Genomic DNA, 23,915 nt, shown 5'->3' on the forward strand with positions numbered 1-23,915 from the left:
GGGGGGGGCGGGGGGCTCGGGCCGCACCATCTCGGCGCGCGGGGGGGCTCGGGCCACGCTCCGTCCCCCGCCGGCCCCGGTTCCGCCCGCGGGCCCCGGTACCGGCAGCGGGCGGGTCCCCCGTGCCCTCCTCGGGCCGAGCGGCGCCGGGCCGGCCGGACGGGCGGGGCCGCCGGGAGGGCACAGCCCCGCGGGCCGGACGGAGCGGGCGGGCGGCGGCAGCGGCTCCGCGCAGGGCCGGGAGCGGCGGCGGCGGCGGCGGCGGCTCCGAGCCCGCCCCGGGCTGGGCAGCGCCGGGAGCTGCCCCGGGCTCGTCTGTGCCGGTACGGCGGGGCCGGGCCGGGCCGGGCTGGGGGCGGCGGGGTTGGGGGGCCGGGGGATCCTGTAGCGCTGCCCCGGGACACCCGGGCCCGGCACCGGGATCCTGCCGGTACCGGGCAGCTCCGTGCTTGATCCGTGCTTTGTCCGCCCTTCCCACGGCGGAGCCCCGCGGAGGGCGGCGGGAGCTCCGGGACCACGGGAGCTTGCTTGGGGTTAGGATGCCACCGGGGGTCGGGATCCTATCCGGGGGTCGGGCTGCCGTCCGGGGGTCGGGATGCTGCTTGGAGGTCGGGATGCCGTCCGGGGGTTGGGATGCTGTCCCGGGTCGGGATCCTCTCCGGGGCTCAGGATCCTATCCAGGGGTCGGGATGCTGTCCGGGGGTCAGGGTTGCTATCCGGGGGTCGGGATGCCGTCCGGGGGTTGGGATGCTGTCCCAGGTCGGGATCCACTCCGGGGCTCAGGATCCTATCCGGGGGTCGGGATGCTGTCCGGGGGTCAGGGTTGCTATCCGGGGGTCGGGATGCTGTCCGGGGGTCAGGGTTGCTATCCGGGGGTCGGGATGCCGCCGGGGGCGCTGGTGGAAATGGAAATAGTTCTTAAACTTTCTCTTCTGTTCTTTCGGTGCGGCTCCGTGCAGTTTGGGGTGTTTCAATGTTTTCCTTCCTTTTGGGGAGCTGGTCTTCTCCCAGGTGAGCCCGACAGCTGCCTGAGCCCTGTTAGCCGCGGGAAGGTGGATGGAGGATCGCGGGCAGCGGTTTGAGGAGCAGGCAGGGGCTGTGAGGTGCTGCGCTGCTCTCTGGGCTGCTGACACTGTGCAATAACTCGGCTGCTTCCTCCGGGAGGGAGAGCTGCCCTTTCGGCTCTCGGACTCGTCTTGCAGAGGTGCTTTGTTCTCGGCTGCTGCTCGGAATAGGAAGGAAAGGGAAAGTTCCGTGTGTCCGAGTGGCAGAGCTGGTGCTGGTCTGGTGTCTGTCACACTGAGAGCAGAGCAGGCGGCTCACTCACCGAGCTGGGGTTGGGATCCACACTGCTGGGGTTTGAGCTGCTGCTTGCTGAGCATCGAGTCCTGAGGGTGTTACCGGGACACAGCAACAGGATGTGGGAAATAAAAAGCCATAAAAGCCTTTCCTGTGCCCGAGCAGTGCAGACAAGTGACACGAAAGGCTGGTGAATCAGGGACAGAGGGACATGTGGCACACACAGTGCCTCAGTGACAGCGTGGGCTGTTGGTCAGTTTGGTGCTGGGGATGGGTGAGTTTTGTTTGCCCTTTGTTTGCTTTCTGTTTGCTTTCTGATGCCTGGGCAGGTGTGGCTGGGAGCAGCCAGCCCTGACACAGCATTGCCTTTCCCTTTTCATCCCTGGAGTCCCAGCCCTGCAGGATTCAGGCTGCTGCCCGTTTTTACTGCTCAGCTGAGATGTGAGTGAAGCCAGTCCCCCTGTAGTGACTGCATTTGGAATTGTGGAGATTTTGGCTGTTCCCTTCCCTCTGCCCTCGCTCTGTGAGCCACTGCAGCTCCAGCAGGGCAGCAGTGAAACACTGCTTGGTGACCTACATAACTCTCCCCGTGAGATGGGATGACTTCAGAGTGGCTCCCCATGGTAAATGCTTTGCCTTGATTTGGCTGGATCCTCTTCACCGGCTCCAGCGCAGGGAGGAGTTTGGGAAGCTTTTCTCCTTTTATTCCCAATGTTTGTAACACAAAGGGAAGGTGGCACAAGGGCTCTATGTGCCTGCAGAGCAGCAGAGGTGAAGTGAGTGACCAGCTGAGGGTGGCACAGCAGATCCACCCGGGGCTGGAGGAGCTGGGTCCTGACTTTAGGCTCCATTCTCCAGGCTCCATTCTCCAGTCTCCATTCTCCAGTCTCCATACTGCAGGCTTCAGGCTCCATTCTCCAGGCTCCATTCTCCAGCTGCTCTGTGCTTGAGACTTCCAAACCTGGCACTTGCTGTTCCCAAGAGGGGAAAGAGGCAGGGGTTGAGGAGCACTGTGCCAAGGCAAACAGGATCCTGGGGATGGCTCTGGGCAGGGAAGGGCATCCTGGGGAGCAGCAGCCGGTGCCAGGCTGGATGCTGCTGGCTGGAGCTGGACGGGCTCAGGGGAAGAGGCTCCAGGGTGATTGCAGGAATTGGCTCCCCAGCATTTCTCACTCAGCAAGCTGAGAAGTGCTGGCACCGGCTGGGAGAGCAGCCAGGGCTGTGTGAACAGGCACAGGAGCTGCAGAGAAGATTTTTAGTGGCGAGGCTTGATGTGTGGGAGAAGAAAATGTGTGTGTGCTCAATAAATATTGGCGCTCAGCAAGAGCTTATCAGCTAATGCAGTGCTTCAGCTTCTGGAGAGCTGAGCTGGCTCTGCCACACTGAGAAGAATCCCCTCAGATCAGCAGATAAATATGAAGTTAATATGAAAAATGGGGTTTTTGAATGGTGCTGATTTGCTGCTGCCTGAGCCGTGGGATGGTTCCTGCTGCTTTCCCAGAGGCAGCAGCAGTTCCTGCCTCTCCCCACGACCCAGGCCCCACGGATTGTGTGTGCAGGTGTTGTCCCACGTGGAGAAGGGCTGAGAATGCAGCAAACCCTGCAGATTTGGTCTCTGTGATGTGCTGCTTTGTGCTGTATGAGCTCCTGTGTTTTAGGAAGGGAAGCACTTTCCCAAGCTGAGTTTCAGGGGTTTTGGGGCTGTACCGGTAGATTAGATGACCTTCAGAGGTCCAGCCCACCATCTGGTCCCCACTGGGACTAACTGGGTATTTATTTCTGTGGCCTTTGAAACCCCAGTGTTGCAAATGGCCCCTTGGGGTTCCCTGTTCTGGTGCAGCATTGTCCCAGCTACTAGAATGACAACACTGGGTATTCCTTGCCACAGTTCAGCTGCCCTACAGCTTCTCCTGTCCTTCATCAACAGCTCTTCCTTTCTTTGGCACTGACAGTTCCCATGTGTGAGGACTTTTAATACATTTCCCTCACTTTTATCTTCCCTTGGCAATCTCTCTCCCTGGCCCAGATAACTCTTGTCACCCTCCCTGAAACTGTCCTGTGACTTGCATCTGTTTTTCATTAATCCCTCAGCCAAATCTACAGAGAATTCCCTGGCCTGTGAGAACAGTGCAAGGATTGAGTTTCCTGGTGATATTTATATATCCCAGAGTGTCTGGCTACTGTCTGCAGCACTGCAGTGGTCTCTGATTTCTGGTGTGCGGCTCTTCTGCAAGGCAAGTCCAGCAGACTCAATTTCTGAGCTGGCAGGACACCCTATTCCAAACCTTTTGTGGTTTTTTTTGTTTCCCCTTCCCAGCCCTGTGTGTACCTTCCACCTGCACGTGCAGGCAGTGCTGAACAACAGGTGTTCTGCAGGATCAGAGCAGGACTTCCCTTTAAATTCCTCTGGCTTTGCAGGGAGCAGCTTTTGATCTTTACCTGTCTCTTTGTTCTCTCTGTGCCTGCTGAGGGCTCATTAAGTTGGCAGGGACGTGCTGACCCTCCCCAGCCTCCCTGGGAGCACCCGGAGAGCTGCAGCAGGACATCACAGCCCTCTTGTTGCTCAGGTGCCTCCCCAGCCCCTGTCCCTGTGTGTCCTGAGCAGCACTCCCTGGCCAGCAGCAGCAGCCAGCTGTGCCTCCTTCCTCCTGTGCACCCCCTGATTTCTGGGGCTCTGAGGAAGTCGCTGACAGGGATGAAGGTCTGTGCTGCTGCAGCCATGCTGTGCTGACAGGTGACCCTGCCCAGGTGGCTCCACAGCCCTGCCCCTGCCTCCCCTGGCCCTGCTTGGGAACAGCGTGCTGTAACTCAGTCTGGGGAAGGAGAAGTTGCACCAGAATCCACTGTCTGTTCTTGCAGGGTGCAATGAAGGGAAAGGTGATTTTTGCTCCTTAAGTGTGGTTGAGGCAGATGACTTTCTGCCAGGTGTAACCCCGAGCCTGAAACTGTGGATTTTGGCAATGTGGACAGGAATGAGCTGAGGGCTTGGCTGGGGTTTGGTTTTGGGGCTGAGACATGAGGATACTTGTGTCTGGTGCTAGAGGGAGACAGGAGTGTGCAGGACTGGCAAAGGGATTCTCTCATCCTGAGGATTTGCTGGTGCAGGGCTGAGGCTGCTCCATCAAGCCCAGCAAAGGCTGAGACACAGGAGCAGCCTCTGCTGTGATTCGAGCTGACAAATGTGGCCATTGCAGTTAAACCAATAGTTTGTCCTTTAATGAAGGCTCTGTCAACAGCTTGGCAGCCTCATTTGCAGTCTCCTGCATGTCCCAATCTGTCAGAGGCAGGACAGCTATTTCCCTTCCCTGCAGCCCTCCCTCTGCCCTTTGGGAGATGCCCCTTTGCCATTTCTGCCTTCTGCCCTCCTGGGCTGGCTGCATTTGCCATCAAAACCAGATTAGGGAAATCAGAGCTGTTCAACATCAGACAGTGCTTGCTTAGGCCCTTAAGTAGTTCCTCAAAAGGAGCCCCAAGGCAGGGCTTTATTTTCTGCTTGGTTTTCCTCTCCCATGCCCTGCATCCCAGCGTGGGGCTGGTCCCCAGGAGCACCCCAGGCTGAGCCCCCCATGCCTGGGAGTGTGGCTGTGCCCGGGCTCTGCTGGGTCACACCGGCCTGGGCACAGCCAGCTGGGCCATGTAAACACAGAGGAGCAAAAGTGGGAGTTTCCTCTTCTCCTGTGGGTTTGGCAGAACAGAAACTGCCCTGGTCCTGGTGCTTCCCAGCTGGGGATGGCTGCAGAGAGCCTACAGCTGCTTTGTGTGAGACTCTCCTGCTCTTCCAACATGTCCTGGTCCATCTGCTGAATGCTTTATAGCTTGGGTGACACCTCTGGGTCCTCTGCAGAGCTCCTCATCATCAGCCCCAGCAGGCAGCACATCTCCCCTGAGCACAGAGATTATTTGGGGTGAGCTGGGAATTGTGCTCCACAGTTCTGTGTAACTCTGGATGGGTGAAATGAAATGTTTGCCCTGAGTTGGTGTGCCATGCTCTGGGGATTGTGCTCCACAGTTCTGTGTAACTTTGGGTGGGTGAAATGTTTGCTCTGGGTTGGTGTGCCACGCTCTGCCCCCCTGGTGAACACAGGGCTTTTGAGCCTCGTCTCTGGCAAGGCTCAAAAGAACCCAAACCAAACCCAAAAACAACCTCGCAGAAAAAAATCCCAGCCCCGAAAACCTCAAGCACACAGACATGGCAAGCAGGGGATGGACTGGGTTTGATTGATGTTGTTTTTGGATGTGGCTGGAGCAGCTGCCCCGTGCTCAGTGCTGTGGGCTCAGCCATTTCTGTGCTGAAGGAGCCTCTGGGATCAGCTGTGGCTGTGTGACATCCCCGGGTCAGTGACACATCAGGCACATCCACGGGCTGAGCTGTTCCCTCAGTGGGATTTCAGTGAGCAGCATTGCTGTTCTCCCCCTCCCACAGTAACTGGGAACATGTGGCTTTTGCTGCCTTCATGGCAGAGACAAATGTGCTGTACTGGAGCACCTTTGGGGCATGAAGGTGATCTTACAGACCCACAGCATCGCTGGGCCCTTGCCCGAGGTGTGCATTGATGGCAGACTCGTCCTCAGCCAGTGGGTGGCACGTGCTGAGCTGTCGTTATTTTGGTTCTCACACTGATTTTTCCTCCTTCCTGGCAGATCCTCTGAATCTGGCTCCTGGCTAGAGCTGACAGATGATGGAAACATTTCCCTGGCGATGTCTCTGGGGCGACTCCTCCGTCGAGCCTCCTCGAGAGCGTCTGACCTCCTGACGCTGACTGCCGGCGGCTCCTGCTCCCTGCTCGATGGGGACATCATCTACTCCAAGAACAATGTGTGTGTGCACCCCCCCGAGCTGCTGCAGGGCATCGGGGAGCACCACCCAGGTGATGGCAAACCCTGACCGTTCTGTCTTTGTCTCTGCACCCTGGGCTGTAAGAAATGAACGGGTGCCAGTGAGGGACAGGGAAAGACAGTTTTGTGGAAGGCTCAGGAAAACCATCCACAAGCTGATCCATCAGCTCTTCTTTCAGTAGGAAGATTAGTGATATTGCTCCTTTCTCCTCTGGTCCAGCATGGATTTACTGGTTTAGTAAGTCCTTTTGAGCAGTCAGAAGTTGTCATGTGAGGACAGTAACTTCTGTTGCTTGTTCACATCCCTGAATTGTTCAGGAAATCCAAGTATCCTCTTGTAGCTGTCATTGCTGGTGAAGGGAAAATCCAAAAAGCCTGATTGTGGCTGCATGCACTGGAGTAAATGAGGATAAATCCCGCTCTGTCCTTTTATTCTCATCTGTTCCTGTGCTCTTTCATGTTCTCATCAAAGACCTGTGGCTCTTGGCTTAGCTTCACAAAATGAATTATTCTCTGAGCACTGACCCTTGCTTTCCTTTTGGTGTGGGTGTCTTCTTTTTCCATTGGCTTCCCATAAATACTGTAGCCCTTCAGCTATACTGAGGTAAATATTCTTGAGAAATCAATGTTCTGCTGGCACTTGAAATTGTTTAACTAAGAAACAGTAAAACTTTTTCATGTGGGAACATATTTTATTATTTACTCTTGATTAGTAAATCTGTCCAGGAAGTCCAAGTATTTGCATGTCATTTCTGTGTTCAGTTAGGCCAGAGGGAATTCAGGCTGTTCAAAAGCTACATGCAGACTTGAAATTATTTGCAAATACTGAATAATGCTGAGCACTCCACAATTCCTCTGACAGAATTCTGTCCTGGTAAATTAAAGGGTTTGTTTAGCCCATGTGGAGTGGCAGTGAAGCAGCAGGAATCATGGAATGGTTTGGGTTAGGGGGGATCTCCTGAAAAGGGAGGATCCTGAGGAGCATTCATGCCATGGGCACCTTTCAGCAAACCAGGTTGCTCAGAGCCCCACTCAGCTTGGCCTCGAACATTTCCAGGGATGGAGGGAGACGGGGAAGGGGAAATTTCAGGGCAATGCGGTTCCCTTACAACGACCCCACATCCCAACCGCTGCTGCTGCTGTGCTCTCTCCCAGGCTACCTGTGCTTGTACATGGAGAAGGACGAGCTGCTGGGCGCCACGCTGATGCTGGCCTGGGTGCCCAACTCGCGCATCCAGCGGCAGGACGAGGAGGCGCTGCGCTACGTCACCCCCGAGGGCTCCCCGGTGCGCAAGGCGCCCCGCAAGCGCGGCCGCCACGGCCCGGGCCTGGGCACCGCGTCCCCGCCGCAGCCCCGGGGGGCGCCGGGCCGCGGCGGGGACTCCCAGGGGCTCCCGGCGTGCCAGCCCCCGAGGGACGGGGCGCCCTCCTCGGAGCAGGAGAAGCTGGCACAGAGCGCCCGCCCGGCGCCGCAGCCGCCCCGCAGCGACTCGGGCACCCCGTCCACCGTCAGCTCCCAGGAGGAGCCCTGCAGGTCCGAGGGCACGGAGGAGGGCCTGGACTGCAGGGAGGACGAGGGCTCCCTGGAGCTGTCTGCTGACGATGTGAGCAGGGACAGCACTTTTGACTCTGATTCTGATGCCTTCTCTTCCCCCTTCTGCCTCTCTCCCATCAGTGAAGCCCTGGGGAAAAGCAGCAGCTCCGTGTTCATGGACAGTGAAAGCAGGTGGGTGCGTCCTTCCTCTGGGTGCTGGGAGGTGCTGAAGGGGGTTGAGAAACTTCGCAGTGGCATTGAGCTCAATGCCCTGTCTTGCTTCAGACTCCTATGGAATTTACAGGAAACTGTCAGCCAGTTCTGCTTCTGCTTAGTGAACCCTGGCCCCAAACATCACGGCTGCGTACGTCCTTTCAGGTGAACTGTCTTGAACCCTGGAAGCAGGGTTCACTGCTAAATTAAACGGGTCCTTTGTTGGCCTAATTGGCTCTGCTGAGGATCTGAGCTTGTTGCTTCTCGTGCAGAGCCACATCAAAGGGCCCTGCTGACTTCCTGAGCCGTGGGCACCCCTCCAGGCCCTGTGTTGACATGAAACCTGCGTGTGGGAGCTTGTTTTGCTGCAGTTCAGAACGTGGTCCCACTTCAGACAGATAAACATTCATTCTTGCATGTCTAACCTGGGTATTTCAGTCAGTGCTTCCCAGTGTCACCTGCAGTAAACTCCACAGGGGGATGAGGACACCTTGGCAAGGGAATAAGGAGCAGGAAGGCACCCATATAACTCCCTGTTTCCATACCCAGTGGTTCTGACTCTCTGGGCCCTGCCCTGTTGCTGTGTTACTCGTTCCCATCTCAAGGAGGATGGATGTGCTGCATTCCTGAAGCACCATGGGGATGAATTTTAGGCTACATCTCAACTTTGAAACTACACCTGAAATGAGGAGAAATGAGTTCTCCTGTGTGCATGTCAGCAATGCACAGCCTGCACTGACAGCTGAGGAGGTTCTGCCTCTATTTTGTGGGCTGATCTCAAGCCCAGAGAATGCCAGTAAGAACGACGCTTGTGAGGAAGTACTCTAATGCATTCAATTCTCTCTGGATATTTTAAAACCCCTCTGTGAGCTGATGTCAGACTTTTTATCAGCTTTGCATTCAGGATGTGCCCAGGGTTTGCTGGGCTTGAGCTGTACAGCACCTGTGCAGTGGGGTGAGTGGTGGCTGTCCCATCACATCCCATCCCATCCCATCCCACCCCACCCCATCCCAGTGATAAAGTCCAGCCTTTGCCAGATCAGTGGGTGAGAGAAACCCCAATGAGCAGGAGTGAAATGTTCACAGCTTGGCATCTCCTGTCCTCACGGAGGGGTTGTGAAGCAAAGGAGTGTGTTATTACCCTGATGTAGTGGTGGGAAGTGGGAAGAGTGATGGACACGTTTGGAATAACACTCTGGCTGCTGAAAAGCAGGAGGCTGAGCTCATCGTGGGGAAACCCCAGTCCTGGCGTGCTGTCCCAGGAATGCTGTGGGCTTGGACTGCTCCCATGCTGTCCCAGGAATGCTGTGGGCTCGGATTCTCCCACAAGGAGCTGGTGCAGGAGGGTCCCAGGCAGCGTCCAGTGAGTCAGGAGTGCTGTGGTTTAACTGTGCTGCAACACTTCTGCTCTGAGCTGCAAATAGTGTCAGGAAAGGAAGGAAATAGGGTTTATTGCATCTTCTGAGCCTTGTCTGTGAATTCCTGCAGCATTTCCCTGCCCTCTGCCGGCCCTTCCTCACTGCTGCTGGAGCCCAGACAGCTCCAGCCAGGCAGAGCCGGCTCTGCACACACAGCCTGCTTGCTTCTGCTTTCTCCCTTCCTTTTTAACCCCTGTGCTGCCAGTCTGAAGCCTCACACAGTGCACGTGACACTCACAATTGGCAGCAGATTAATAAAACAGAGCTTTTGTTCTTTGGGACTTTTGACTTGAAAGGGTTTTGTCCGGTGTGTGCATTTTTGGTGCCAATTTGTTCTTCCCCATTGAGCCGCCTTCCATGGAATCTGCAGGATCTTACAAGCTGTTGAGTGGGAGATTTTGCATTGAATCCTTGGCAAAAGTCTGGTCAAAAAGCATCTCATATTTCCTGCTTTCATCTCAGCATTTTGGGGGACGGGAGATGCTGTTTCAGAAGTCACTACAAACATGGGAACAGCTTCCTTGTTTCTTAAGGGTTTGTTTTGGTTTGGGTTTTTCTGCTGGCTGCTTCCCCTCTGAGCCAGAATTGGAGTGGGAACAAAGTTTGTGCTGCTGGCAGATTGTTTGAGCTCTCTTCCCTCCCCACCTCCCAGTCACCACCTCCTCTCTGCCAGGAGTTTCTGTTTCTGGTTGTTTCCCTCTGCTCTGGGAGCTGCTGCAAAGACAGCTCTGCTCTTCCCTGTGCTTGTTGCAGAAGCTGGAGGAATGTGTTGCATTTCAGTCCAGCCAGCTTCCTGTGTGGTTGGATATCCTCAGAAATGGAGGAAGGGTTCACTGTGGAAGAGTTGGGATGCACGGGTACACTTGGATCAGATGAGAGTAGGAACTCAGCGAGCTGCTTGGCAGAATTCGTGTGTGACCAGGAGTCACGAGTCCCATCTGCCTCTTGGAGTGTCCCCAGGGAGGTGGCCTGGCCACCTGGGCGTGAGGGAGCCACACACTCTGCAGGGTGTGCAGGAGGAGGGAGGGAGGTGGGCTGGGGAGCCCAGGATGGCACAACGAGTGAGGCAGTTGCAAGTCACCAACTTGCCTGGTGGAACATAAGGAAATAAAAACATGTCCATTGTTTTTTCCCCTCTTTGCCTCTCAGTTTGACAGGCTGCCAGGGGTCCCACGCAGCGATTGATGCATCCTCCTCCCATTTACACAATTCCTGGGCTGGGAGCAGTGGGAGTGTCCCAGCAGCAGCATGCACACTCCTGCCTCTCTCTTTGGACCAGCCTGGCACCTCCTGCAGGGTGCCCTCATCCCTCAAGGAAAGGTGGCCTTACTGTCCTGGGGTTTGTGTCCTTCTTAACCCTCAGTGCTCCCTGCACGTGGTTCCTGCAGGAGGCAGCTGGTGTGGGGAATGCCTGCACTGATGGCAGCTTTGTCAGCGTGTGAGTTTCTGTGGAAAAGGAGGGATTCTGGAGATAAAATCATTCCATTCTGTCCCTTCCCTCCCCTGTCCCCACTGTTTGCTGGCTGTCAGGAAATGTTTGCCTTGTGGCCTGAAGGACACAGTTCAGGGCAGCTGCTCTCTGTGCCCAGCTCTGGCTCGCTGCTGCCTTGGGAAATTCCTCTGCTCCCATTTTCCCCAGCAGTAAATTGAAACTAAAAGGCTTTTGTTACATCCAGGCAACCAAACAGCATCTGACACTTCTGTAATGTCCATCCACTGATGCTGCTGGAGTTATTGAACTGACCATGACATCAGATCTATACAGTCGGTTCTGGAAGCACTTAGTGCTCTGTGAGTGGGGTTTGGTTTGGGGTGGGGTTTGTGCTGTGCCAGAGTGATCCCTGGATAGCAGGAGCTTTCATGGGTGCTCAGGAGGCTTTTCGCTCCTCAACTGCCCTTGCTGATACCTGACAAGCACCACAGCAGTGCTGAAGAGGAGATGCACACACTGGCATTGGTTCCTTCACTCACTTCACTTTGGGATGTTGGCCAGTACAGTCACAATTTGGACTGAGGACCCTCGGTGTTGGAATTGTATGAGTGGAGCTTGGCGCAACATCTGGCCCGAGGCTGGGGCTCCACGAGCAGCCCCACGGGTGCTGGGACAGAGGCCAGCAGTGCTCCCACAGCTCAGGCTGCACAGGACGGGCAGAAGCGACGTGGTCAAGGTGGAATCAATGCAGGAAGGAAGCGTCTTTCATGGACATCGATCGTTTTAGCAGGCAGTAATAAAAATAACGAAACACTGGCATAATGGAGCTGGGTGATGGTGAGTTCTCATGTTCTTCAGCAGACATGAATTCATGTGGCAGATCGATCACAGACAGCCCAGACGAAGCTCAAGCACAGGGAAAAACTCCTCTGGCGTCGCAGCTGATGCAATTTTTACGGATGTGTTGCACATCCTGTTGTTAAGCCGCTTCCCAGGAGCTCATCAGTAAATGAGCTGCTCCAGGAGCCGGTGGGAGCAGCGCAGCCATTGCATCATCTTGTTTTGGCAGCTCACCTGAAGGGCTGAGAGCCTTTCCGACCTCTGCAGCAAAAACAGGAGGCAAAATTATAAGGGAAATGAGCTGAAATTAGAGTCAACTGGCAGGAGCTCTGGAGTCATCAAGAGATTGGGAATTCGTCGCTGTTGTAACAGAAGTGATTATATTGGAACCAGGGGAATTGGTCACAGACTTCAAAATCTCCTGTAACTTCTTGCAGCATCTCAGTTTTGAATTAATTCAGCCCTGGGGAGGAGCGAGGTGGGTACCTGGTCCAGGCTTCAATTCCCCAGGACTTGCCTGAACTGGTGCCACTTATGATGTAAGACAGCGAAGCTCCTAATTCCATTTGTACCCAAACCCATGCCTGGGAAAAAACATCCACAAATCCTTCTTCCATCAGAGGGATAGTCCTTGATCTCTCCTGTTTGTATTGTGGGGTCAGTGTAAGCTTTCCTAAGGGAGGGGTGGTCTGTGTGGAGCTGAGCACTGGGAAGGGGAGCTGGCCTGAGCCACCAGCAGCACTGTGTAATCAATTAAAATTATTCCCGGCTGCAAAGCTGAGAAGGTTGGACAGATCCAAGAGATTGCAGAGGCATACGGCTCTATCTTGCTTTATATAAATATTTGAACAGCAAGAACATTAATTATAGCAGGTTTGTTTCTTCCCTATGTTGGGTTGCTGCCAGATTTCATTGGAAGAAAACAGTGACAGCTAACTTGGGATTGGGAATTGCGGCTGAGGGGTCCCTTTATTTGGGATGTCGGGGAGGGAGTGACAGGGGTGGTCCCCATGAGGGAGACCCCAGGGCAGGCAGCAGGAGCCAGGAGGGGACATGGAGGGTCCCCTCTGCGCCCGGGGCTCTGGGGCACCGGCCATGGTTCAGGTCTGCTCAGGATGCTGGGGAAGGCCTGAACCCCGTGGGCAGGCCCGTGGGGCTTTCTGTGGAGCTGTGGAATGTGGCTGTCGTGGCTTTTTCGTGACCGTGGGTCGCTGCCATGGCCTGTGCCTGTGACCATGGCCGTGGCCATGACCGGTGCCCGTGACCGTGGCCGTGACTCAGTGCCCGCGGCCATGACCACGGCCTGTGCCTGTGACCGTGGCCATAGTTGATGCCTGTGCCCGTGAACCTGGTTGATGCCCATGACCATGGCCGTGGCTGTGACCACCGCCGGTGCCTGTGACTGTGGACGTGGTCGATGCCCGTGTCCATGCCCATGATTGTGACCCTGGCCCGTGATGGTGCCTGTGGCCCATGGCCCCTGACTGTGCCCTTGACTGTGCCCGTGACAGTGACCGTGGCTGTGGCCCGTGGCCCATGGCCGTGGCCTGTGACAGTGACCATAGCCGTTGTCCCGTGGCCGTTGTCCTTGACCGTGACGGTGCCCGTGGCCGTGTCCCGATGCGGGCCCGGGGCCGGTCGGTGGCGCGGCGGGGCCGCCAGGGGGCGCGCTGTGCCCAGCGGTGCCCCCGGGACCCCCGGTGCTGCCCCCCCCCACTGCCCTCAGCGCGGCCCAGGCGGGAGAGCCCGGAGCCGTGCCAAGGTTTGGGTAAAAAGGGACATTAAACCCCATCCAGTGCCATCCAGTGCCACCCTGCCATGGCAGGGACACCTCCACTGTCCCGGGTGCTCCCAGCCCTGTCCAGCCAGCCCTTGGGCACTGCCAGGGATCCAGGGGCAGCCACAGCTGCTCTGGGCGCCCTGTGCCAGGGCCTGCCCACCCTGCCAGGGAAGGATTCCTTCCTCATATCTAGATCTAAATCTACTCTCAGTTTGAAACCAATCCCCTCTGTCCTGGCACTCCGTCCCTTGGAAACTGACTTTCCACATTTCTTGTCAGCCCCTTCAGGCCCTGCAGGGTCACCCTGAGCTCACCCCAAAGCCTCTCCTGCCCAGGTGGACAATGCCAGCTGTGCCAGCCTCTCTGAGGCCACACTGAGCTCACCCCAAAGCTCCTGCCCAGGTGAGCAATGCCAGCTGTGCCAGCCTCTCCTCCCAGCAGAGCTGCTCCATCCCTGGCACCATCCTGGAGCCTCCCCTGGGCTCTGCAGCAGCTCCAGCTCTGCAGGTGGGGTCTCACCTGAGGGGCACAGGGGACAGTCCCTGTCCTGCTGCCCACGCTGGGCTCAGCCCAGGCTCAGGAGGGTTCTGGTTCCAGCACACACCGCCAGGGAATGACCAGCACCCCCCGGTCCTTCTCCCCAGGGCTGCTTTCACCTTTTCCCTGGATATTCTTGCATTTCTTCTGTTATTTATTTATACAATCGCAACGCCCAGAAATCTGAATGGAGAGCAGAGATAAATGGCACTGGCAGGTATCCACAGCTTTGTGAGGGAAGAATTGCGTTAAGTGAATCAAAATAAAGAGCATGTCCCCTCCAAAGCGCCACAGTATATGCAAATAAATCTGCACGGCCTCTGTCTCCTTGGCTCGGGCCTCGCAATTATCCCGGCATTAGGCATTTACAATAACTCTGGAACATGCTTTTAGGCAGCGCTCCTCTTTCCTCTCCCTTTTCTGCTACTTGAAGCAAGCCCTTCCCTTGGGAAATCCGCATTGTCTTGTGGAAACAGTGAAATCCTCCCTGGGTGGTGCCGGCTCAGCTCACGCTGGGGCAGCAGCAGGGTCCGGGCAGTTGGTTAACTTTGCCACTAAAATGTCCCCCTGAAATTCCCCGTTTGCTGCTCAGAGCCAGGAATATAAGAACAAAGGTAATCGGCAGGTCTTTCAAGGGAGCGGCGGTTTGAAGGCTTGATTATAATTAGCATAATTAGGGGAGAATTTTATTTTTGCATGGATTGAACTGAAAGGGAAAAAAAGCAAAATAATCCATTGATTTTAAAAATAAAATAAACATGGGGAAGAAAGGTCTCCTTCTCCAGACTGGAATGGGCTGAAAAGCAAACATTCTTTTTCGGGCTTTGCTGAGAAATCACTTTTTCCATCTAAGGAATTTCTTTTTTTAAAGTGTTGCATTTCGATTGATTTATTAATGAGTGTAAGCCCAGGCATGAGGTGCCCCTTCTCCGTACGGATTGCAAAAATCCACCACTGAGCTTCTGGAACATTTTCCTCCCTTAAAGTGAAGGTAACATTTGCATCCTTGAGCAGCGTCCGCTCGCTCTGAGTGATTTGTTGTGTTTGGCTGCTCGGAGCCATGTGTGTTTTATTCCTAAGCATCAAACCACTCATTCTGTGCCTTCTCTCTCCCTGCAACAAGAAGTCACAGAGGAAACCAGAAAAACCTCACTTGGGTTTACCTGAGCAGCTACACCTGTGTGGAAGTGTCAGCTGTGAAGGCAGATTGTTTGTCTCCTAGCTGGAGCTAGATGTGTATCACATTCCAGGCTTTGGGGAAAAGAGATTAAAACATCCATTACTCCCACTACAAACTTCTGCTTGTTTTTTTGCCTTTTCCATTTACATTCAAAATAATGAACTCAAGGACTCTGGGTTTGTTTTGTTTTCCTTTTGCTTTAACTCCAGCACTGGGGGGACCCTTTGGAGGGTCTGTTTTCCTAATGCCCCCTTGCTGGCTGGAATCACTCAGCTTCCCCTCCAGCCTCCAGGGCTTGGAGGGATGAATGAGGAGCAACAAAGCCCCAGTGTGGGGAGGCTTTCACCCCTCTCGGGCATGGGGCAGGACGGTGGGTGCCCTGGCTGCTGCTGTCACCGGTGTCTGGGATGGAGACCCATGTTCTACCTGTGCCAGGTGCTGGGAAGCTCTGTTAGGGCGGGCAGGGCGCTGGGAGCACGGATTGCAGCGGCCCCGTAAAGCAGAACAAATCGGTTTGATCTTTATTTCTCAAGGACAAACCAATTACGCCCGTCAGAAGGCAGAGCTGCATAATCGGGTTTGCCGAGTCCCTCGCCGTGGTGCAGCGTTTGTTTGTCAGGCCGGCGCTGGCAGCGCTGCTGTGAATTCCCAGCCCCGTCCGTGACGCTGAACTTGCTGGCTCAGCCCAAGGTCAGAGGTGCCCGAGGAGTCCCTGAGCACGCTCTGGCCAGGGACCCTGCGCTCGCTCCGAGGGGAGGGAGGACTGCAGCGCCTGTGGATGTAAACAGCCCGTTCCTGGGCTGTTGTTAATAGCAGGAATGCGAGGAGTGACTAACAGCAATGCGCTGACTTGGACGAGCGCTTGGATCTGCTTGCCGGTGCCCTGCTTGAAAGGACACAATTATTTTTCGTGACTGTTTATTTTCCCTTTGCAGCGAGCTAAGCCAAGCAAGTTTGTCGGAGGCAGAGTGCTCCTAATTTGGTCTCCAGTGACCTCTGGCGCCGTGATTGGCAGCCCGGTGTCAGGGAGGAACTTGTGCCTGGGAGATAGAAATGAGCAGAACAAATGCCGTAGGACAGCTCGGGCTCCCCGGGGGACACGGGCTCAAAAAGGTGAAAGAAGTGCAATTACAGGAGGTTTTCAGCGCAGAAAGTTAATTAGCTACTAAATAGCATTTAGTGCCGTTCGACGCGGGGAAATTTATGTTTTGAAAGCAAACAGATCAATGGAAAGCCTGTGGAACAAGCTCTTGGAAAGTCCATGTTGACATCCGTGTACTTTGTACTGTAACAGCCTGAGTAGTTTTTCCCAGGTTTCCCCAACAAATAGGAGGAATTGTTGGATTTGTTTCCCACGTGTTTGCAGATGTATAGAAATGCTTCCACATGAGGATGCTTTGACGTTTCATTTTAGAAATCCTGGCTTTCTAAATCCAGGCTATCTAACACCTTGTTCCCTGGTCACCGTGGTCAGTGGCAATCGATTTGGGTTCTCTGAGGCACAGAAACTTCAAGTTCCAAATGTTTTCAGCAAAGGGTGGCTTTAACACAGTTCTTAACGTGGTCACTCATCTGTGCTGGTGAGTGTGACAGCAGCATTCCCTGCTCTGGGTGCCACACTGTGGGAAGCTGGTGCTGTCCTGTCAGTGTCCTTCCAGCCCTGCTCTGCAGAGCAAGCAGACACATTTCAACATCTCCTTTTTAATCCTAAATTACCAATCTGGTTTCCTTTGCATGTCTTTTGTGTCACTGAATTCAGCACGTTCCAGTCTATAATATATGTATATTGTCAAGGACACTTTTTTATCAGAACAATGGATTTGGGTTCCAGATACTCAATATTACCTTACTCTGTACAGCCACTGCACTAAATTTTTAGGCATTTCAGGATAGCTTTGAACTTTTATTGGCAGATTATTTGTTTGAAGCTGTCTGTTTTAGCAGCTGATGCTGCCAGGAGCTGTTTCACCTTGCTGGGAAGAAGAGGAACCCAGAAGGTCAGTGCCTGTGGGGAATAGTGGAGAAACAGAGAAATGCTAACCCCTGGGGAGGAAAAGGGGCATGTAATTCCCATTACATGGATGCTCATACATTATGATGATACTCATTGTCTGTAAATGATGGTCCCAAGCCGGCGTGCAGGAATGCTGGGGCTGTGGGAGCTGTTATTAGTGACTGATGGAGAGGCAGCTCCAGCAGCAGGGCTTGGCTCTGGCAGGAGGCTCGCTGGGAATCAGGTGGTGCACGCTGACAGCTTGGGTAACTGCCACATCATGGCTGCAGCCTTCAGCCCCTTTCTCCCTCGTAATTATATTTGTCACATCACAGCGTAAAGTGAGTTATTAGGTCTTTGTTGCTGAAATTGGCTTCCCAGGTAATCAGGGCAGGTCTCTGGAACAGAAATAATAATTGGGTTCAGCTCTCTCTGTGCCGTGGGTGTGTTCCAGGGCTTTGGAACAGTGAGCTGTGTCCCAGTGCTGCAGGTTGAGTCTCACCTGAGCTCCTCAGCCGGGCGTGCGAGGGTCCCGAGGGGTGGGAGGGGGGCGGTGGCTCCTTGGGGCTGCAGAGGCTCCAGGAATGTGGATATGGTTGGCTGCTGTAGTTGATTGTAGAGTGGAGAAAATGCATCAGCCCCTGTTGTTGCTCCCCAGCAGGAATGGGATGTGTTTTGGGACAAGAGTGGTGGGACTTGGCTGAGGGCAAAAGGCTGAAGTGGAATCACAGAATCACAGAATTGTTTGGGTTGGAAAAGCCCTCAGACATCACTGAGTCCTACCATTCCCCCAGCACTGCCGGGGCCACCACTGACCATGTCCCCCAGGTGCCATCCCTGGGGCTGCTAAATCCCTCCAGGGCTGGGGACTCCAGCAGTGCCCTGGGCAGCTGTGCCGATGTCTGACAGCCCTTTCCATGGAGAATTTTCCCCCATTACCAACCTGGCCCTCTTTTGGCACAACTTGAGGCTGTTTCCTTCTGTCCTGTCCCTTTTTCCCCAGGAGCAGACCCCGACCCCTGGCTGGCTCCACTTTTCTGTCAGGGAGAGAGAAGGTCCCCCCTGAGCCTCTTTTTCTCCAGGCTGAGCCGCTTTCCCAGCTCCCTCGGCCATTCCTGGTGCTCCTGCCCCTTTCCCAGCTCTGTTCCTTTCCCTGGACACGCTCCAGCCCCTCCTTGACCTCCTTGAACTGAACACATGAACATGGCTGGAGTTTCCTGACCCAGGTTTTCTAATCCTCCTTAATTTTTTCCCTGTCCCTTTTATTCCCGTGGCCCACTGCACTTGTTGTTTTGCTGACCAGTGCTGTGTACTAGCTGGTGCTCTGTTTTTCCTGGATCCCACAACCCAAAGTCTCTCTGGAATGTTCCTCCAGCTATTTGCATTGCAGTGCTTCAGCTCCTGCTTTTATGGGGTGCTCTGGGGTAAATTCCTCCAACAGATAGAATAGACTGACAAACAATAAACTTTTTCTCTGTCTTGAGTGCCTGGTGAGAGGACTCCCCAAACCCCACAAAATTAGCAGAGATCATACTGCTTGTTATCACTACAGAATGATCTCAATATTAAAATTTTATTTAAAAGTAGTCCAGAGATTAGAGTGTTTTCAATTCTTTTTCAACAATATGTACAGGAAAAAGTCATTTTAGACACAGTGTGGGTTTTTTCCGAATTTCCCCGGTGACTCAGTGAGCACCAGCACAAGGCACTTCTGTCTCTGCTCTGTCCTGTGAGAGTGTTTGTGTCCATTGACCCCTGTGAAGGGCAGGGAGGGCACAGGTGTCTCTTTCAGATTTTGCCCTCTGCATCAGTGAGAACGCCGGAGTTTCCCCTCTCTGCTCAGCCCCGTGCTCCTTGCGAGGCTGCGGCCCTGGCGCGGGAGGCTGCCGCGCTGGGGATGCGTGTGCGAGCTTGTCGCCGCTGCCGGATGGGAACTGCAAACATTTGTCTTGGAGAAGCATTTCCGGAGGTTCCCCCGGTGCCAGGGCTGTGCCCGGCCTCTCCTGCCCGCAGGTCTCAGCTGGTGCCGCGGCATCTGGGGCAGGTTTGGGGTTTGGAGCGCAGGGAGCTGCAGCTGGACACGCTGTGCTGCACTGAGGAGCTATGGAATGTCCAGCATCAAAGCCAGCTCTACTGGTCACTCATTTCTTGGCACCTCTCTGGACATCTCTGCTGGTCATTTCAGATGATGTTGTTGAAGAACTGGCATTTGGACTTCTGTGACCAGGACCTGCATGATCCTCATACCAACCCATTCCTTTGCCATATGGACTGGCTTCTCTTTGCAAGAGTTTTAGAAAATGGGTTGCCTCTGCTTAATCTTTGAGTTGGTTTGAGTCATCTCTTCCAGGAAAATCCTGTGTAACCAGCTGTGGCTGTTATGAAGTGTTGCTCCATAAATACCAGCTGCTCCTAGCAGGCAGTCCGGCCCAAGTGTCTTGTACCAGCACTCTTGTTACATCTGTGTTAATGTTAGATACTCCATGTTTCAGAGAGTGTTACATTTTGCCACCTTATCAGAAAGTAATGCTTGGTTTTTCATAAAGGCCAGTACAATCTTCATGGAAAAATCCCCAAGGCAGGGGATGGTGTGCCTTGGTCGATGGCATCCTGGTGTCTAACCTGGAGTGGGTTTGGATGTGTGGTGGGATCCCTATTGCCACATCCCTTCTGAGTCCTCATCCTCCAAATGGCCTCAGTGTGAGTTCTGCTTTGCTGCTTTCTTTACAAAAACCGGAGCAGCAGAACTTCCCAGAGAGTGTCGAAGCTGCTCCTTTAGCTGGAGCCAACCAGCCTTGGTCTCATCCAGTGCCACAGGGGCAGGAAGGGGCTGGGGGAGCTGAGTCCCACCCTGGAGCAGGGCTGGCATGAAAATGGCCCCAGCTGGCTGGGCTGTCCAGAGCCCTGTCCCAGAGTCCCAGAGCCCCAGAGTGGGCTGCCCAGGACGCTGCTCCTGGGGAAGAGGCCCCGAGCCAGGCGCGGGAGGCACACGGATGTGAAGTGCATGCTGAGTGTGTGATTTCCAGCCTTCAGTGCCCACATTGTTGGATAAGAGGATTAGAAAACACCACATAAAGTGGCCTTGCAGGGGGCTGCTTTGTACCTGCTCCGGGCCTTGTCTGGCAAACCCCAATTTCACAGCAGAGCCCATTCAGAGCCCGCGCCGAGATTGTTCACGTGCATTGGCCTTTTTACGAGCCAAGGGGTCACAGTTTCACATTCACTTCATTCCCAAAGCACTGATAGTTTTCGTTTGGGATGGGGGCTGGTGGGGACATGGGGGCTTTTTGAGTCTGAGCTCAGTGTGCATTTAAAGCTGGAGAGCTGAGGTGGATTGGGAAAGGGTTGGGTTCACTCTCTCTACTTTATGGTAGATTGAAGAGCTCAGGTGTGATTTCTCAATCCTAACTCTGCCAAGGTTCAAGATTGCAGGTGGAAGCCATTTGTCTGGAGTTTATAGACATGAATCCAGGCTTGGCATTTGTCTGGAGTTTATAGCCATGAATCCAGGAGGTGTAATGAGAAACTCAAATTCAGGAAAAACATCTTTGGATCTTAATGGTCAAAGAGGGAATTTCCCATATGAGATCTCAGGTCCATGCTGCTGCTGGAGTGTGTTCATTCCTCCTGTCCCCATCCTGGTGTGCAGTGGCTGAGCTGGACACTGAGGGCATTGCTTGAGCTTCTTCATTTTGCCTTCTCAAAAGTTGGAGTTTTGAGGAGTGGTTTGGCTCTCCCCAGTTCTGCATGCAAGACTTTAGGAAAAGGCGAAAACCAGGATGCTTTTTGGGATGGTAGGGATTAATTTAAATAAAAATAATTTAGTTGGTGAATGAATGCCAGTTTCAGACCTCTGACTAAAGGTTTTTAACATGGAGCATCTGTGATTGGTGCACATACCCACGGCCTCCCGTGGCTGATGGGGTTTTTGTCCCCACGCTCTGCCCACAGGGACACGTGTGACAATCGCATGACCTGCTCCACCAGCTCTGCCTCCAGCCTGGACACCAGTGCCCAGTTCCAGGAGAACAATGGGCAAACCCAGAGCACCAGATGGGATGAGCAGCAGAAGGTATTTGCCCTCGAGCAGGTGTGTGGTGTCTTCAGAGTAGACCTGGGACAAATGAGATCCCTTCGCCTTTTCTTCAGGTACTGGATCCTTGTGTGAGCTGTCTGTGAGCTGTGTGAGCTGTGTGAATCATGTGAATTGTGTGTGAGCTGTGTGTGAATTGTGTGTGAGCTCTGTGAATCATGTGAATTGTGTGTGAGCTCTGTGAATTGTGTGTAAGCTGTATGTGAGCTCTCTGAATTGTGTATGAGCTGTGTGAATCATGTGAATTGTGTGTGAGCTGTATGTGAGCTGTGTGAATCATGTGAATTGTGTGTGAGCTCTGTGAATTGTGTGTGAGCTGTGTGTGAATTGTGTGTGAGCTGTGTGTGAGCTCTGTGAATTGTGTGTGAGCTGTGCATTCTCCATGCTGGGGCTCTGGGCAGAGGTGATTTCTGCAATCCTACCTGGAAGCCTTTCCAGAACAATTGTCTCCAGGAAAGTGAGTGTCAGCCTTCCCAAGGAGAGCCTCTGAATTACAGTTACACAGTCGAAAGGATTTTATTTTTAGTAAAGTAAAGGTTGCTCTTAGCTGTCATACCATAAATGCTTCAAATAACCTGGGGATATGAAAAACATCTTTATCTGTGGTACCTTTTCTTTTGCCTGCCCCTCACCAGGCTCCTCTGGAGTCTTGCTGCTCTCAGCCTCTTCAGTTATCTTTCAAATTATTACAAAATTTATTTCAAATAATTGCAAAAACATTTTTACTCCTTTTTTTTTGCTCTCACTCCCTGTTTCTTTGGACGGAGCTGTGTGTGAGCATGTCTGCACATCCCTAGGAGCTGACTTTGTGTACTGCCTTAATGTTTCTGGGGCAGACTTCCTGTGGTTTTTTCTCCAGGGAAGACAAATTTTAATTCCTTCATGTGAAGGAAGGGTAAAAATAGTGCTGCTACCAGGCACAAGTGGAGAAAATTGTCACTATGACCATGTCATACAATCATGAAATGTCTCAGCTGAGGTGACCCGTGAGGATCAGTGAGTCCCAGGGATGTGAAGCTGCCTCTGTGCCCTGTTTGAAAGGGCAGCTTGGTGTTGCTCTGTCCCTCCCCATGTCCTGCTGGTGGCCCCTGCAGGTTGCTCTCCATTGTTCCCACAGTGATGAGGCGTGCACCTGTGGGCAGCTGGTGGTGGCGAGCAGGGAGAGCCAGTACAAGATCTTCCACTTTCACCACGGGGGCCTGGATAAACTGTGCGAGGTGTTCCAGCAGTGGAAGTACTGCACAGAGACCCAGCTCAAGGAGCAGGTACCCGAGCCAGGGGTTTCACACGTGGGTCGGTGTGTTGGAAAACGAGGCTTTGGGTTCGTGGCAGCAGGTCAGGCAGGAAGCTGCCAGGTGCTGGGTGCTTAGGGTGGAAGTGCAAACTGGGCTCAAGGTGTCTCTTGGAGCTGTCTGTCTCCATCCACTCCTGTTCTACCTGTGGAATATGGGGGAACATCATCCAGAAGATTTGCTTAGTGATTTTGATGGACATGACAGGTCAGCAGTGTCCTTTAGAAGGTGCCTGGAAATCTGCAGAGATAGGTTGGAAATGGTGTCAGAGCCTTTCATCCATCTTGTGACGCATAACATTCCGTTTGGAGAATGTTTTGACAAGGCATCTTGCCATATTTTGTTCAATCTACATACAAATGTGATAAGAGCTCTTTAATTATCTGTTTAAGATATTGTATGTGCTTATTAGAAACAGTGATTTTTAAATTTCCATCCTTCCCACAGAGCCCCCCGCTGCTTTTCTTATTACGGTCGCATGGGCTCACTTTTTGCATTGAGCAACCTTTGATTTTTAAATTAAATGTCAGCTGCAGCCTTGCACTGGGATCCTGAGTGCCCTCAGAGAGCCTGGCAGCGCAGCTCCCCGCTCTCCTAACAGCAATCCCTTTGTATATGGCCAATCATATGTAATTTATTGCAGGCATTCCTGGCAGGGGCAAGTTTTGCTGTAAGCAGCATTAATTCAGTTTCAGGTCAGGGATAAGATTGAAGGAGGAATGGAAACTATTTTTTCTTTAAGATGAAGCTGTTTCGCGGTGGATTTTAATTATTCTAATCACTCTTGTTATTGTAATGGTTGGAATTAAAAAAAAAATAAAAACCAACAAAAAAGCCAACAGAACCTTCCCAAGTGCAGCTCCTCAGTGCTTAATCCTCCCTGAACCACGCAGAGGTTTCGCTGCTCTGGGTTTCACACTGTGCTGCTCTCGCTGGCTCCTGCGCAGCTGTGCTTTGCTCTCCCCCTCAGCAGCTCGCAGATGAGAAAACCTGCATGCAGTTCTCCATCCGCCGGCCCAAGCTGCCCTCCTCAGAGACACACCCCGAGGAGAACTGCCAGCAGCGCCTGGACGTGGCAGCCTGGCTGCAGCACCTCAACGAGGCCGGCCAGGTGGAGGAGGAGTACAGGCTCAGGAAGGTGAGTGCGGGCTCAGGAGGGTGAGTGCAGGCTCAGGAAGGTGAGTGCAGGCTCAGGAAGGTGAGTGCAGGCTCAGGAGGGTGAGTGCAGGCTCAGGAAGGTGAGTGCAGGCTCAGGAGGAGGAGTACAGGCTCAGGAAGGTGAGTGCAGGCTCAGGAGGAGGAGTACAGGCTCAGGAGGGTGAGTGCAGGCTCAGGAAGGTGAGTGCAGGCTCAGGAAGGTGAGTGCAGGCTCAGGAAGGTGAGTGCAGGCTCAGGAGGGTGAGTGCAGGCTCAGGAAGGTGAGTACAGGCTCAGGAAGGTGAGTGCAGGCTCAGGAAGGTGAGTGCAG

At 53.8% G+C, this 23,915-nt stretch overlaps 1 protein-coding gene and 1 long non-coding RNA gene across 4 annotated transcripts in view; both read left to right on the top strand.

The window, feature by feature from the left end:
* The first annotated feature begins 255 nt into the window (after nucleotides 1–255).
* Nucleotides 256–23,915, top strand: part of TBC1D16 (TBC1 domain family member 16) — a 29,140-nt gene continuing 5,480 nt past the window's right edge. The window contains exons 1-6 of one of the 3 annotated variants that reach the window (XM_063176133.1): nucleotides 256–323; nucleotides 5,941–6,167; nucleotides 7,291–7,861; nucleotides 21,014–21,211; nucleotides 22,273–22,420; nucleotides 23,418–23,585. In XM_063176133.1, the coding sequence (XP_063032203.1) occupies nucleotides 5,999–6,167; nucleotides 7,291–7,861; nucleotides 21,014–21,211; nucleotides 22,273–22,420; nucleotides 23,418–23,585 (1,254 nt within the window). In that variant the 5' untranslated portion in view covers nucleotides 256–323; nucleotides 5,941–5,998. Of the gene's footprint in view, nucleotides 324–5,940; nucleotides 6,168–7,290; nucleotides 7,862–21,013; nucleotides 21,212–22,272; nucleotides 22,421–23,417; nucleotides 23,586–23,915 lie in introns of those variants that run through there. The other 2 variants (XM_063176134.1, XM_063176135.1) reach the window with 2 other exon arrangements.
* LOC134429024 (uncharacterized) lies at nucleotides 7,869–9,595 on the top strand. Its single transcript, XR_010030518.1, has 2 exons — nucleotides 7,869–8,047; nucleotides 8,155–9,595. It is a non-coding gene; the product is annotated as an uncharacterized LOC134429024 (long non-coding RNA).

Source organism: Melospiza melodia, chromosome 24, assembly GCF_035770615.1.
Source record: "Melospiza melodia melodia isolate bMelMel2 chromosome 24, bMelMel2.pri, whole genome shotgun sequence".
Taxonomy (NCBI): Eukaryota; Metazoa; Chordata; class Aves; order Passeriformes; family Passerellidae; genus Melospiza; species Melospiza melodia.